We start from the raw sequence: 16,372 nt of genomic DNA on the forward strand, positions 1-16,372 counted from the left end.
AGTGTCCCACTTCTTAAGCACAGGGCCTGCACCAACAGGATGGCCTGGCCACCGGGCCATCTGTGTGTAGGGGGCACAAGGAAGGGAGGGAGCCCCCGCACCTGTGTTGGAAAGCAGCTTGGTGGCTTCTAGCACCTTCTCTGTGTAGACCCCTGGCTCATAGTTGTCCATCTCTGACGTGACCACGTGAATGACCCGAGCAGCTCGGCCTCGAATTGCACCAGCTGTGCGGTCCAGCCCATCCACATCTTTCTCTTGGAGAGCAATGACGCACTTGTTCACATCTTCCAAAATGTGATTCTCTGAGGAACAAAGAAAGAAAGCTGAATGAGGGACAAGGCCTTCCACTAGAAGGGGACAACTGTAAGCTGGCATCTATCATTTGTCAAGGGCTCACTCTGTGCCAGCTACGGTGCCAAAAGCTTCACATGTATCATTTCACTCAAGAGACCGGATTAACTGTGGGATTAACCATCCCCAGAAACTCAACCTGTAATCACCTCCAAGAATAATAATCTTTATTCCAGGTTTAAAAGAGAGAGAGAGATGCCCATCTTTAAGGCACAGTTGTTTTAAGCCAGGCAGAAAATTCAGATCACAGAATCCTTAATAACTTCTCTTTCCCTTAAATAATTTCACTGATTTTACATCCCAAACAAAGTGTAAATTAGAAGAAAGGTTCACTGTAAGGTCTTATTCTCCCAGTCCTTGCCCCTCCCCCTAGTAGATGCCGAGGTATTCAGACAGGCTCCCAAGACAGCAGAACAGCTCTGGAACAGGAAAAGGTCCTGGAAAGCAGGTTACAGCCTCCTCTGGAGGGTGCTGAGGGAGACCCCCTGAGGCGAAACATTCAGTAACTCACTCACTGGATGCAGGTGGACTTGTGATATTTGAGGAAACCCTTGACTCCTGTTAAGCTGACAAGTCACAGAGCTGGATTTGGAGGACACACCAAAACTATTTTTCCTCAAAGCAAAAAGCTTGGCACTGGGTATCGGGAACCCCAGAGTGAGGCGTCCGCTTCAACCTCATCTATAATAGCAAAGTGGAAGCAACCAAAATGTCCAAGAGCAGAGTGGGTAATAAATTATGGGCACTATGCAGCCATTACGATGGGTGAGGTTGATCTGTAGAGTCTGACCCAGAATGGGAAAGGGAATGTTCTCATTACCAGGAACTGCAGAGTCCACCAGCAGACAGTCCAAATGACAGTGCCGCCCACACTCCATGGGGTGGGTGGCGGAGCAACACAAAGTCTCCAGGTCATTGCCTGGTCATTTCCTTCCTGCTGAGAAAGGAGCTTTCTTCAAGACATGTAAGAACTCTTAGAAGCAGTATCTATTAAAGACATGCTCACTTCCTTAAACCAAGAAAGTACCTGGCACAATAGGTGAAAGACTAATGGTTCTGGTTTTTCTGTAAGAGCCAAGACAATTAGGGCAAATGTAATCTGTTTAAGAAACACATCTGGTCATTTCTTTGCCATTCCTAGTTACCTCATGCTTTGACCTGTCATTATCCAGGACAGGTTCCTCATTAAATTCCCTTCCAAAAGTCATTACTCTTCCCTCACAGCCTCTTGCTAACATGCTCAGTCAAGTTATGTATGACACCGTCTAAAAGAGTGATAACAATAAGCCTGACTTCTTAAGATGCCCCAAATAAGAAAGTGGTCATGGTGCTCTATCCTCTTTTTCTCAAGGGGAGCCAGAGGCAAGTGGTACTTAGTGGATCTGGCAAAGAAGAGAGCCACCACAATGCCCTGCCTTTGGGCCTCAAGATCCCCTGTAGGCTCCAGCAACAAGGCCCTCCATTTTGTATTTCCCAAGAGACTGCAGGCAGGCACTTGCACCTACAAAACTAAACATACTCTTACCTATGACCCAGCAATTGCACTCCTTGATATTTACACAATGGAGCTAAAAACTTAAGTCCCCATAAAAACCTGCACACAGATGTTTATAAAGCAGCTTTATTCATAATTGCCAAAACTGGGAAGCAACCAAGGAATCCTCCAGTACGTGAACTGAAAACCCATGGTACATCCAGACCATGAAATATATTAGTCACCACTTAAAGTGCTATCAAGCTACGAAGAGACATGGAGGAACCTGGGGGGTTGCCAGTAGCCTAGAGGATTTTCAGGGCAGTGAGAATACTCTGTATTTATAATGATGGATACATTTGTCCAAACCTATGACGTGTGTAACCACCAAGAGTGAACAGTAATGTATATGATGGACTTTGGGTGATAATAAGGTATCAGTGTAGGTTCATCACTTGAAACAAATGTGCTACCCTGGTGGGGGGATGTTGATAATGGGGGAGGTTGCGCATGTGTGGCGGCAACTAGATGGAACATCTCTGTACCCTCCTCTTAATTTGGCTGTGAACCTAAAGTTGCTCTAAAAGTCTTTTTAAAAAACAAAGATTGATCAATTAAAATATCTTTCCAGGGAAAGCCAAAATATAGTAAGAAATCTCTATTACAGAAGGGAAAAATGAATTACCACAAGACAGCTAAGAAGATCATAATTTAGCATCTACTAATTCAAAACTTAGGAGACTTACTGGAGTTTACACCATTGCACTACTGAAAGAGAAAACGTATTAAACTTTTTACATAAACCAATTTTAGGGGGAATATGTGAACCAATTATAAGAATAAATGGATTTAGAGCCCATATTTAGATCAGAAACATCTTTTATACACAAACTCTCCACATGCCTAGCATACTAGGCCTTAGGTTAAAAACTGCTGCTTTTACTGAATCTAACACATTTGGGGAAGGGTAAGGAAAGGAATAAAAAGGAAAGAAAAGATGTTGCTAGTTAAACTATGAACCAATGTTTGCTCGTATCATCGATTTTTAAGACTCATCCTGGTTTCAGGATTGTTAACACCTGAGGAGGGAAAGCACATCTTAGAATCAATGAAGTATAGCATTCTTTGGTCATTCATTACACAAAGTGGCCCAAACTTCCACCAAGGATTTGTTAACCTTCGTCTAGGTAAGTATGTTTTTAAAAATCAATTTAGATTTTCTTGGGGCTTCCCTGGTGGCGCAGTGGTTAAGAATCTGCCTGCCAATGCAGGGGACACAGGTTTGATCCCTGGGCAGGGAAGATCCCACATGCCTCAGAGTAACTATGCCCATGAGCCACAACGATTGAGCCCACGTGCCACAACTACTGAAGCCTGTGAGCCTAGAGCATGAGCTCCGCAACAAGAGAAGCCACAGCAATGAGAAACCCATGCACCGCAACAAAGACCCAACGCAGCCAAAAATAAAACAAATAAATCAAAAAAAAAATCAATTTAGATTTTCTTGAATTTATACACATTCTCTTCCAGATGAACCCAAACCAGGGAAGGGCTTCCCATTTTTTAGCCACCAAGAAAGGCTTCTAATTCAGGAAGCTGACTAACATTTTCTACCCTCACTGGGAAAGCCTCAGCCAGCTGAGGCCACTACATACCCAGGATGCGACCAACCTGCTCTCTACACTTGAGCCCTAAGGGAGAAATGAGTTCCCACCGGACACGTGCAAACATGGGACAGTTGGGAGTACCCACACTAACTTAAACCGTAAGTTACTTTACCTTTCATTGAATTTCCAAGGAAACTCAGCATGGCTCCATTATGAGCAGACACATCAATATGTACCCCATTAAAAACCCTGGTTGTTCAATATAGTCTTTATCTGTAGATGCTTCTAACAGGAAAAAAAAATAACTATGCATACAACAGTCTGTCTCCAAGGGATCACATTGTGGACATTCATGGATCTGATTTTCATCTGAAAATCTTTCTAGAACTGCCTCTACAGATCTACCTCATCCATTTTAATGGCTGTACGTACCCTACTAAATAGATGGAAGGGCCATCATTTGCTTATCGAGTCTTCTCTTAGGTATTTTGGTTGAAGTGAACATCCTTGTTCAGGTATTTTGGCAAACATCTGTGTACACATCCCTGGGGAAAATTTCTAGCAATGGGATTACTAAGTCAAAAGGCATATATGTATAAAGTAGATGTATGATGCCTAATTGCCCTCTGGGAACCAAGCCAACTGGCATTCTCCAAAAAGCCTGCATGAACTTATACTTCAGTCCACAATGTCTAACAGGACCCATTCTGCCCTCCCCTTGCTCTGGACATCTTTATTGGTGCAGCCTCACGCATACACAGGAGATAATATTAACACTTTATATAGAGAACTTACTCTAACATAATGGAAAGATTCTGAGTGCTTGACATTTAACACTTTATAGTAACCATTTAAAAAAAAAAATCACAATGTGGAAACCAGGCACAGAAGCACTGAGTGACTTGCTCAAGCTAGGGGGCATGGGAGTCAGAAATCAAATTAACTTCACCACTTCCTTACCTTATCTTCAGTTTTGGATCTTTGCGATTAAACACAAAAACAAAAATTAGGTACAAAAATCCTTTTATTTAGACCAATCAGACCAAATTGCTTGGGCACACTGACACTGAAGAAAAAAAGAGTACAAATTACTACTCTTATGTGTTGCCCCCAAAGTATCTAATGCATTATATTATTTGTTTCCAAGCGCACTTGGTAAAGAAAAGTAATAAACCCAATTAGAACCACTCTAACCAACCACTTGCAACTTAAAAAAAAAAAAAAGGTGTGTGGCGGGTGGAGGGTGGGGGTTCCAAAACTTCCACATAAAAGCAGAGTAAACAAATGAGAAAGTAAATTGCATTTCCATGGAAAACGTTTATCATATACAATTCAAATGAAATTCAAAGTCTTTAGTGTTTTGATAAATTTCAAACCACTGTCCTTAAGGGATCAGTCCATATAAATATATTCATGGTTTGCTGAACGCTCTGTAGCATCCTAAACCACCTCAAGTATTTACAAGGCAACATTCTGAATAGAATAGCTCAGGGAAAAGGAGTCCTGCTCCCTCTTCCCCAGAGGTGGCTTGCATGTGCCTCTCTATTTTCAAGTGCCACTAGCTCATATTTGATACACAGTGACTCACTCAAGTTCCCCCTGCCCTGCAGCCTCATGAAACACTGGCATCAGGGTCTTAGTGGCTTTACCAGGTTATACACAAGATGACCACTATTTTCTGAGCCACAAATTTAGGCTATAACTTGTAATAAGCACAAGGGAACTTCTGGAACCAATGGGACAGAATATCCAGGAACAATGGAGATAAAGCAGCAGAGAGTCCTTTCAGTCCTGTCCCCTAAGTAACTTCCCCTTGGAAGGATTCTCATGAGTGGGCAGGGCTACAGCAAACACACAGGCCCCATGGATCCCAAGAGGGATGGATGGTGAAAAATAATTACTGGAAATATTCCTCAAAATCTATCACACTGCCAAAGGGCCACAAGATCCCAGGACACAATAAAACACCACCACTCCATGGAATCAAGCAGCATTCTTACTTTTCACTAGGTAAAATTTTATTAACTCCACCAGCCTTAAGCCAGACCCTGTGCTGGGCACTTGCCCAGCAGCCCCTTACTCAGAAACACGCCCACCTTGCTGACAGACTACTAAGCACCAGTGTGCCTCTGGGTGATGGGAAATGGCAGAATCGGCAGATCTCGGCTTCTGGTATAAAGACTGCACACGGCTGCTGCAGATGACGCCTGCTCCTCCAATCCACAGGACACCTCTAGAGAGGCTGTGAGTTATACAAGGGCCAAGGACTGGGGACCAGTAGGGGCCTGCCCGGTTGAAAATGGGATTCCTCTCAATGAGAGCCAGTGAATCAGGTGAGACAGGGAGACATCTCCAGTCCACCACATAAAAAGTGCTAAAGCCGCCATGGGTGAGGTAAGTGCATAAGGATATAAAGATGCTAAAAATTAACTGGTCAATCAAGTAGAACTCTGCACAGGCATCTGCTTCTCTCTTCCCTTCATCCCATGCCCCTAAAAAGCACACCGTAAAATTCAAAGGAATCGTGAATAACAGTCTTGTCCTATTAATTATTTTATTACTTGACATTGCTAAGCAAGCTTGTGACAAAACATTAGAGAAAGACACTAAGGTGTATCTTTAAAATTCAGATGCTCTGAAAGCACCACCTCTTTCTGACTGAGAGGATTGTTCTGTGTTTTTATTTGCTAAACAGAAACTGTCTAAACTCCTTTCCATCAAGTCAACCCTTCTACTTTCCCACATCTGCATAAAAATTGAACATACTCACCAGACAAAAGTGTCTCTGTTAAAGAATCTGATTTCTCTTTACCGTTCTTCTGTTTATGTCATATACCCTAAAGATATTGCCTGGATCCCACTAAATGCTACTGCAAAATCCCTTTTGTTCTTTGATTTGAAGAATGTTGCATGAGGGACATTTGATTCTATTACATTTTATTTTGCTGTAAGAAGGACCAAAAATCCCTTGAGACCAAGCCTTACTTGGTAAGTTTAGGAATGTAATATCTATCTCCAGAGGGGAGCTCTGAATTTAGATTTCAGAATTTGTTGTTTGCTTAAAAGTGTACTGTGAAGGTGGAATGTTTTTCTCTAAACCTATGAAAAAGAATAATTCAGTATTTCATTGGGAAAAACAACAGAAGGCCAAGATTTCCCAAAAAAGCAATTCCTGCATTTTTGGCACCTGCAAAGATGTGCTTGCAAATGGTTTTTTTGTTTTAAAGTACTAGCACCTGCAATTTGGCAGTCCTGCAGCAGCATGGTTTACCCCCTTGTTTTGCAGTTTACAGACTGCCTGCTCCCCACTCTCTCAAGTAGAGCCAAAGCTCCAATCCCAAGGAGAGCGAGCAGAGACAGGGGAACATTGGTATGCAGAGCACACCGTCACCTTATATAGGTCACTGCTGGAGGACTGTGCTGTGCATGTATTTAAGCCCCGCTTCTGTTTCAAGCCCCATTGCCACTCACATCTCCCACGTTCCAGACAGTGGTTCCCTGGGGTGACAGGTGCTTTCAGCCCTACAAGTACCAGCTGTTGACTCTGCCCACTGCCACTGGCCTCAGGAAGCCTGGCACCTCCAGAGAGCAAGCAGTGCAGCCAAGGGCAGCAGAGGCCTGTTAAATGGAGAATGCATTTATACTTGCTCAACTCTAAGAAGAGGGATTGAAATTTATCTCTGTATGATAAACAGGGAATTGCAGTTGACAGACATTTTCTATATGAATGCAATTTACTATGTCATTACCAGTTTATGTTTATATAATGAAATCAACTGTTTTTGTGAGGTGAATTACCCAGATTTATTTTTTGCAAGTTCATAATTAAATGGTACTTAAATATTTCCTCTCTGTTTTCTATCTGTGCATCATGCTGACAGTCTTTAGAAAAGTAGGCAGTTAAACTACAATCATTTCTAAGGGAGAGAGAAAGAGAAGCTTTCCAAGGGGAACAGTTTTTACAAAGGAAACTGAAGCTGATGATGTTGGGAATCCCTTCTCCTAAGTCTCACAGGGTCGTAACAAACAGCCACAGCCAGGACACAGGTCAATGTTTTTTCTAAACAGAACAGCAGCAAGAGGGGTGGATGGCTATGGTGTTGTACAGGTCACAGCTGCAAGATCTTACTCTATATAAACAGAGAAAAACCTCTGCCAGGCAGCTTCCTAATTCACACGTCTAAGATCAAGACCAGCCCCACCACAAGGGAAACAACTCCAACCCCATGTCGCAAGCTCAGGAGTTGGTGGTAGCTTTTTTTTTTTTTTTTTTTTTTTAATTAAAATGAACACCAGCACAATATTATTGCTAGAATAACTTACCTGCCCAGACTTGGGGGCGTTTTGATTGCCCATTATTGTAACTTAGGTGAAAGTAGTCATGCACATTCTCACATACTTCTCTGGGGAACCAGCTCATTACCTGAGACAGCCAAGAAGTCATCAATGGAAGTAATGTCATCAACAGCATCTGTGAGAACTCGAACTTGTTTTTCCCACTGTTCTTTAAAAAGATCCATGTTCTCTTGGGCCAGTTTACTCTGTGGTTTTGCTGCTAAAGCCAATGCAGCATTGATAACCTGCAAAGACATTAAAGTTCACTGTTTACTCTTTCAGAGTCATGAAAATAAAACAAGCGAGATAATTTGGTCAGCAGAGTGGCTACAGCTTTGTCTCCTGTGCACGTCACAAGGACGCATGATACCACCTGCTCCACTGTAACAGTTACAAAGATGAAGTAGAGAAATATTAAATAATGGCTTTATATATGAATGGAGAAGTAATACATCTGAAATACAGTAATACACTGGAACTATGGCCAATAACAAACAAAAATATCTCTAATCTCTCTACCCTGTGATAGCAACTCTTCACAATTTTTGACATTATATTCCAGGCTTTTTTTCTCTTCACATACACATGTATCTGTGCCAAGTCAAAAAACATATATTTAGAATTATATGCTACAGGGGCTTCCCTGGTGGAGCAGTGGTTAAGAATCCACCTGCCAATCCTGGGGACACTGGTCTGGGAAGATCCCACATGCTGTGGAGCAACTAAACCCATGTGCCATAACTACTGAGCCTGTGCTCTAGAGCCTGTGAGCCACGATGTGCCTAGAGCCGATGCTCCACAACAAGAGAAGCCCCCGCACAGCAATGAAGACCCAACACAGCCAATAAATAAGTAAATAAATAAATAAAATTTTTTGAAAAAAAAAAAGAATTATATGCTATGCAAAACTGACTATCCTGTTTCTTCTTTTAAATACTTCTGCATATCATTAAATGTATGTCAACAACATTAACTGTTTATTATTCCATCTTATAGATGCACATCACTGTTCTGATTATAGGATATTTAGGTTTGTTCCAGTCACCCACCATTCTCAATCTTGTGATGAACATTTGGCATTTTAGGTTCTTAGTACATTCTCAAAGTACATATGTGAAAAATATATTTTTCTGAGATATACTGTATTTGACATATAATAACATCAAAGAAGTGTAACATTTAAGTTTGAAAAGTAATTTCTTCTAAAATAATAAAAAGTAACTTCTTTAAAAAATAAAAACAGCTTTATTGAAATATAATTTATATACCAAACAATTCACCCATTTAAATTGTCAGGTTCAAAGATTTTTGGTATATTCAGTTTATAACCATCACCACAGTCATTTTTAGAACATTTCTGTCTAAAACCCCATACCCACTTAGCAGTCACTCCCTATTTCCTTCAACCCTATCTCCTGGCAACCACTAACTTAACTTTGTCTTTATGAATTTACCTATTCTGGATTTTTCCTATAAATGGAATCATATTAATATGTGCATTTTTGGATAGCTCCTTTCATTTAACATGTTTCAATTCCATGCTATAGAATGTATCAGTATTTCATCCTCTTTACTGACAAATACCATGCCATTATATGAATTTACCACATTTTCTTTATTCATTCATCAGCTGTCAGACATTTCAATTCTTTCTACTTTTTTGGTCATTATGAATAATGCTACTATGAACATTCACATATGTGTTTTGTTTTCACTATTCATGTATACATAACTAGGAATGGAATTGCTGGGTCATATGGTTAATTTTATGGCTAACTTTTTGAGGAACTGCCTTTACTGTCTTCAAAAGCAGTTGAACCATTTTTCATTTCCACCGGCATGTATGAGGGTTCCAATTTCCCCTCATCTTCAACACCTGTTTTTCCATTTTCCTTTTTTAAAAAATTATCACCATCCTAATGAGTGTGAAGTGACATTTCGTTGTAGTTTGATTTCCATTTCCCTGATAGCTCATGATGTTGCTTATCTTTTAATGTATTTACTGACCACTAGTGTATATTCTTTGAAGAAGTGCCTTTCAGAGCCTTTGATGTATTCACTGAGTGAATAATGAAAGTAGTATGAAAAGGAGCTAAGAGAATAATTGGTAAGATTTCTAGGTACAAGGTGCTTATGGGTTACTGGAAATAAATGTGTTCATAATAATGGAACTTTGAAGGTAAGCAAAGATAAGAGGAAACTGGTGGTGATGGAGTGGATATCTGGAAGAGGCAGAACAGTAGTTATGAGTCATCTGGGCATGCTACCTGAGGGTAGGAGTTTGGGATGATGTTTGTTTGATGCTATAAAACCACATGCCTTCAGGTCATGTGTACAATTACCAATATACTGGAGAGGTATTCAAGAGTGACGTTATCAACTTAGCCCCCAAAGACTGTAGTCAACAAACTAAAGAAGAATCAGACCCACTACACTAGTGCAACTATTCCTCTTCCCTCTTAGGTAACTGGAAGGGATGGATTATCAAGACTATCACTTATAGATTCGTAGGCTTTGGGGACTAGGCCATCCCAGTTATTATTAATAGCCCACTGCTTTAAAAAGTGAATGGGTTTGGACAATAAATTATTTGGAAGAAGAGGTATCCTATCTTCCCATGTGTTATACTGTAGCCTCCCCTATTTTCATCATTTACAGGCTTGTTCTTCGACTCTTTTCCCTCATCCCTTCGTTTCCTGGTGGGTGATTCAACATTGTGGACTATTTTTCATTAATTAACTCATTAATTCACTAATGTATCAATGAATCAGAGTGGAGCCAGACTTTCTAAGAATATCTGGCTGAAGAAAATGTTTCTTGAGAGCCAAATAAACATGGGCAGGGAATTAATTATATGTCCTAAATATTAAGATAATTTTCCCTTACAAAGAGAAAATTGCTCTCTCTGTTCTGTAATATCTTATCTCATACAGTATAATGGAGGAAAAGCACCTCATCTAAGGTGAACTTTCTTGTTCTGATTACAAAACTGTTTACAAAGGACACGATAAATTAATACTAATTTCTGATGAATTAGGAATTGAAAGATACTTAACATACTACTTTAAATAATCATCCAACATGATACTTAGTGGTGAAACTCTAGAATCATTTACCTTAAAAATCAAGATGTTATTGATCAGAATACCTACTGTTACCATTAGTTAAATAATAATGGTCTTCCTAACTAATGAAATAAAGTAGGAAATGGAAATAAGAAAAAGCTGTTAGAAAGGAGATACATAAAATTACTTTTCAATGTAGATCATCTTTGAAACTGAAGTGAGCCAACTGAAAAAAACTCTTAGAATTAGTAAGAGTTCATTAAGGTAGCTAGAGACAATATAAATATATAAAAATGAGTAATGTTTCTATATACCAGAAAACAGGACATAAAATGAGGGGAGTATTAGCTCTTCATGAAAGCAATTAATAGAAAATATGTGGGATTAAATCTGTAAAGAAACCCAGAGGACTGAAGTAACAAGAGTGACTACATTTTTCTCAGGTACATTAAAAAAAACGTGAATAAACAGAAACACAGTCCATGTTTAAGAGTAGGAAGACTGACCTATTTATTCACAAATTAATCTGGAACAGTAAACAGCTGAAAATAGCAAAAATATATTAGGGGTAGAGAGCAAGAGTAATGAAGAGGGACTTCACTGGAGGTCCAGTGGCTAAGACTCCGTGCTCCCAATGCAGGGTGCCCAGGTTCCATCCCTGGTCAAGGAACTAGATCCCACATGCTGCAACTAAAGATCCCGCATGCCACAACCAAAAAAGATCCGCACGTGGCAACGAAGACCCGGTACAGCTAAATAAATAAATATTTAAAGAAAAAATAATAATAATGAAGAGAGTTAAAATGTAATACAAAGCTAAATTGAAAAGAATAGTCTAAAAACAGACCTTAAAGAGCAGAATTCAATGTATGATAAAAAATGACATCACAAATTAGTGAGGAATGGCATATTTTTACATTTGATGGGCTATTTAGAGAAAAATTAAGTTATGGCCTCATTTCATACTTATATTTGTGTGCTAAATAAGATTATTTCCAGATAGATAATGAGTTACATTAAAAATGATAAGGCTAAAAGAATGTATTTATGCATTTACTGAACAAATATTTCCTATGTCTTAGAAAATTCTCTATTTACATCTGTATTTAAGTATACATGACAGATGAAGTATCAATACATAGTGTTAGGTAAATCAGTAAGGAGAATACTAAAGTACCAGTAGAAAATGGGGGTAAGATATGAACAGCCTACCTAAGGTGACCTACAAATGGCTAAATGGCTAGGCAACAACTAGAGGGAAAAGTTTACTATCACTTATAAATTAATGTGAGTCACTATTCTTGCTCATTAAATTTGCAAAGAGCCCCAAACTAGGCACTACCACCATATATCCAATGGCAACTTTTTAACTGCTGCTGTTAGCTTAGACGGCCAGTACAACATTGAAGAGGACATTCTTGTCTGGTTTCTGATCCTAGGGGGAAGTACTCAGCCTTTCATCAAGTACAATGTTATCAGGCTGAGGAAATTTTCATCTAGTTTACAAAGTGTTTTTTATCAGATCTGGATGTTCGATCCTGTCAGTGAAATACTTTTTCTGTTTCATTTCTACCATCTTGGCTACTTCTTCTGTGTCTCCTTTGCTGTTTTGTCTTCTTCCACTAATGCTGGAGTTCCTCGAGGCTTGATCCTATGCTGCCTTCTCTCCTCGTTCTACACTTCTCCCACCTGTGAGCAATTTCATCTAGTTTCATGATTTTATGTACCACCCATCTGCCAACTACTCTCACATCTCCAACCCACACCACTCATTTTAGCCCCCAAGTCATTTCCTAGCTACATACCCAACAGCTCTACTCAGAAGTCTCAGATATTTCAAAATAAACACAAAATAAAACTCATGATTTCCTGCTCCAAACCATGTTGAATGAATCTCACTTTAAAATATTGATCACTCAACTTCAAGTGGACTGACAGTGCTGGAGACAGCAAGAGAACTAGATTTCCTTAGTCTAATCAGTCTCTTCCCCTCAAGTCTAGACTCTAAAAGAGTGGTTGTTCCATACCTTCTCCTTAAACCTGTAACACTTCTGCCAGCATCAACACCCTCAGCTTATAGCCCCTGCTTCTTATTTAAATGAGAAGATGAATGCAATCAAAAGAGAATGGCTATAGACTCTTATCACTGCGACTACCCATTTACCTGCATCTATGCCACATGCTCTCTCTTACCCCTTTTTAATTATGAATGTTCCCGTCTCAGACCAACCTTGCCACTTGTCCACTGGATCTCATTTCCTCTCCTCTGCTCCAGAACAATGTCCTAGCAATTCTCTCCGCTCTATTCTTTACTACTGCATTATTTTCCATCAGCTAAACATAAAAAAAATGCTCCCAGCTAAAAATGAAAAGCAAAAAACATTCTCAACCCTGTATCTACCTCCTGCTACCACCCCATGTCTCCATAATCCTTACATTTAATTTGAAAGAGCTGGCAACTTGCTATACTCAATTCGTCTCTTCTCTCTTGGACCCACTCCGGTCAAGCTTATCTCTCCTAAATTTCTACCTAAACTTCTTTGTCCAAGATCACTTGTGGTCTGTATATGTTGCTCAATCCAAGGATCAATTCTCAGGTCACCTTCTACAACCATTAGACACAAATAATCACTCTTCCTAGAAACACTTTTCCCACTTGTCTTCCAAGACAGAGCCAGCTTCTGGAGCTCTTCTAGTCCATGACACTTGCTCAGTCTGCTTTGCTGGGTACTGCTCATCTCCCCAAACTCTAAATGTTAGGGAACCCCAGTTTTATTTCCCAGACCTTTTTACACTGGGTTTACACATTCCATTGGTGAACTTATCAAGGCCCATGACTTTAAGCACCATGTATGTGGTAATGAATCTCACATTTATACATTTCGTCCAGACCTCTTTCCTGAACTTGACTTTGCTTCTTGCATGTCTAACAGGTACCACAAAATTAACATAAATGACATCTCCCTCCTTCTAGCTACTTAGGATCAAAACCTGCAGTTTTTCCTGACTCTTCTCTTTCCCCTCTACTTCACAACTAATCCTTCAGTAAATCCTACCTTCAAAGCATATCTGGACTCTATAACCAGTGCTCACCACTTCCACTATACTCTTGCCTCTGTTTTGGTCTCCTATGTTGCTGTAACATATTACCACAAAGCTACTTATGCTTAAAATAACACAAATGTGTTATCTTACAGCTCTGGAGGTCAGAAGTCTAAAATGGGTCTTACAGAGACTAAATCAAAGTGTCAGCAAAACTGTTCATTCCAGAGGCTCTAGGGGACAATCCAGTCCTGTCTTTTCCAACCTCTAGAGGCTGCCCACATGCCTTGGCTTGTGACCACATCACTCCAACTCCTGCTTCCATGATCACATCTCCCTCTCTGATGCCAAAACCACTGCCTCCCTCATATAAGGCCTCTTATGATTATACTGGGGACTTGCCTGGATAATCTAGGATAGTTTAACAATTTAAAGACCCTTAGTTTATTTACCTCTGCCAAGTCCCTTCTGCCATATAAGGCAACATATTCACAGGTTTCAGGAATTAGGAAACTGGGGGTGGGGGGCAGCACATTATTCTGCTTACCACAGCTTCCTAAGGGGTCCCTCTGCTTCTATCCTTCCTCACAGAAGTCAGAAAAACCTTGTTAAAACCAAAGTTAGATCATGTCAACCCTCTACCTATCAATGGCTTCCCATGTGACTCAGAGTAAAAAGCCAAATGCTTTACCATGGCTCTAAAAGGCTCTATACCATTCATACTTCTGTTAGATATCTGATCTTCCTTCCTCAAAGCCTCTATATCTGCTGTTCCCCCTTCCTGGAGTGCTCTCCCCTTATTCTGTCATCTCTTTTTTGGACTTTGCTTCTACATCACTTTCTCAGTGAGGTCTATTTAACATACACAGCACCATCACATGTTACACTAGAAGAGAAGGTCTCAAATCAATGACTTAAAAGCTCCTAACTTTAGAAACTAGAAAAAGAAGGGCAAATTAAACCCAAAGCAAGCAGAAGGAAAAAAATAAGAGTAGCCACTGATAAAATACAAATTACCAAATCTCACTCAAGAATAAACAGCTAAACTTGGTGTACCCCCCCAAAAATAATAAATAAATAAATAAAATAATTTAAAAAAAAGAATAAACAGCTAAATGTTTAAATAAATGATCTGAATATCACTATACTTATTAAAGAAACTAAATTAATTGTTTAAAACCTTTCCACAACGAAAATCCAGGCCAGATGGCTTCACTGATAAATTCTCCCCAAACATTTAAAGAAGAACTCATATCAATTACATAGAAATACCATTTCCAAGAAAATGGAAGAGAGGGAAACACTTTCCAACCTTTATGATATGGAAATCAGACTTTACAAGAAAACAAAACAACAGACCAAAATCAATATGCAAGGCTTACAAGGAGGGAGACCAGAGTATCCCTGGAGCCCTATTATCTGTAGACCTCCGTGGCCGGGGGTAAGGGAGGAAAGAGATATAGAAAATGCTGAGAGAAACTTTTAGTCAGAAGCATCTCCTCTGAGCTCTTCTGTGCAATTGCTTTCTAAGAAGATTAGAGACTATCTGAAGTGGAAAAGTGAGGTGATTCAAAAGTAGATGGTCCTATGGTTGTGAATTAATAGATGAATGAGAGCTTGAGGCCACAGGCTTCCCTGGCCTGTACGCCTTGGATGCTCATTTAAAAGCTATATATTTTCTCACAACCTATATAGACCAGGCCTGTCTGGGTTTATGCTTATTCGATGCTTCTCAAGCCTGTTAGCTACAAAAATGATCAGCATTCCCACAGCACAATGGGAGAAGCAGCAATATGGAAGATACATCTAAGAAGGCAGGAGAAAGAACCGACAATTTCATAAGTTCTTTCACAATTGTAGTTAGTGGGAAATAAAGGGAAAAAAAAGGGACAAGAAAATGTAGATAAGCAGCAGCTTCAAATATTTAATGCACCCTTGCTTAAATTTCCAAGAAAGGCCATGCATTAAACCAGGCCATATGAATTATTAAAGTGCCAGATTTGTATTAACTTAAATGTACAATGCTCACTCTTGCATAATGAACTAAGAAAAATAAAATATTAAGTGAGATCATCTCCAAAATGCCTACCTCCAATTATAAAGACTCAATTGTCAGAAATGTGCTGTTGGCAGCGTTTTTCCATTTTCTTTTAACCAACATCAGATGAACTGAAAAACCAAAATCTTTTAAGCAGCTACCATGGACTAAGACTTGAGCACATCCATGAGCAAGATGATGTAGGGTACATGGGGGTAGAGAATCAGGTCCTTTCCCAAAACAGTTTGACTGTTTTCCTGATAAAAGCATGTGAGACTGGGGCTCCCTGCTCTGATGGAGGGAGGTCCCCTTCCTGATAAACAAAATGAGATACTGCAGACACAAAGCAGAAGGCAATGCAGGGAGAGAGCTGACCTACTTTCTTCCTACTCATGATAACAGTAGATCACCAATAAATGTGGGTGCTTTTTTCTCCCCCAAGCAACAAAATAAATCCACT

The 16,372-nt window shown here is 39.8% G+C and overlaps 1 protein-coding gene across 2 annotated transcripts in view; it reads right to left on the reverse strand.

Annotated features, from left to right (window-relative positions):
• Positions 1–16,372, reverse strand: part of CTNNA1 (catenin alpha 1) — a 167,629-nt gene that overhangs the window by 11,306 nt on the left and 139,951 nt on the right. For both annotated transcript variants that reach the window (XM_057734012.1, XM_057734013.1), the window contains 2 exons: positions 7,856–8,012; positions 102–302 (listed from right to left, as the gene is read on the reverse strand). In XM_057734012.1, coding sequence (XP_057589995.1) covers positions 102–302; positions 7,856–8,012 — 358 coding nt within the window. The remainder of the gene's footprint in view (positions 1–101; positions 303–7,855; positions 8,013–16,372) is intronic.

Source organism: Hippopotamus amphibius, chromosome 1 (genome assembly GCF_030028045.1).
Source record: "Hippopotamus amphibius kiboko isolate mHipAmp2 chromosome 1, mHipAmp2.hap2, whole genome shotgun sequence".
NCBI lineage: Eukaryota > Metazoa > Chordata > Mammalia > Artiodactyla > Hippopotamidae > Hippopotamus > Hippopotamus amphibius.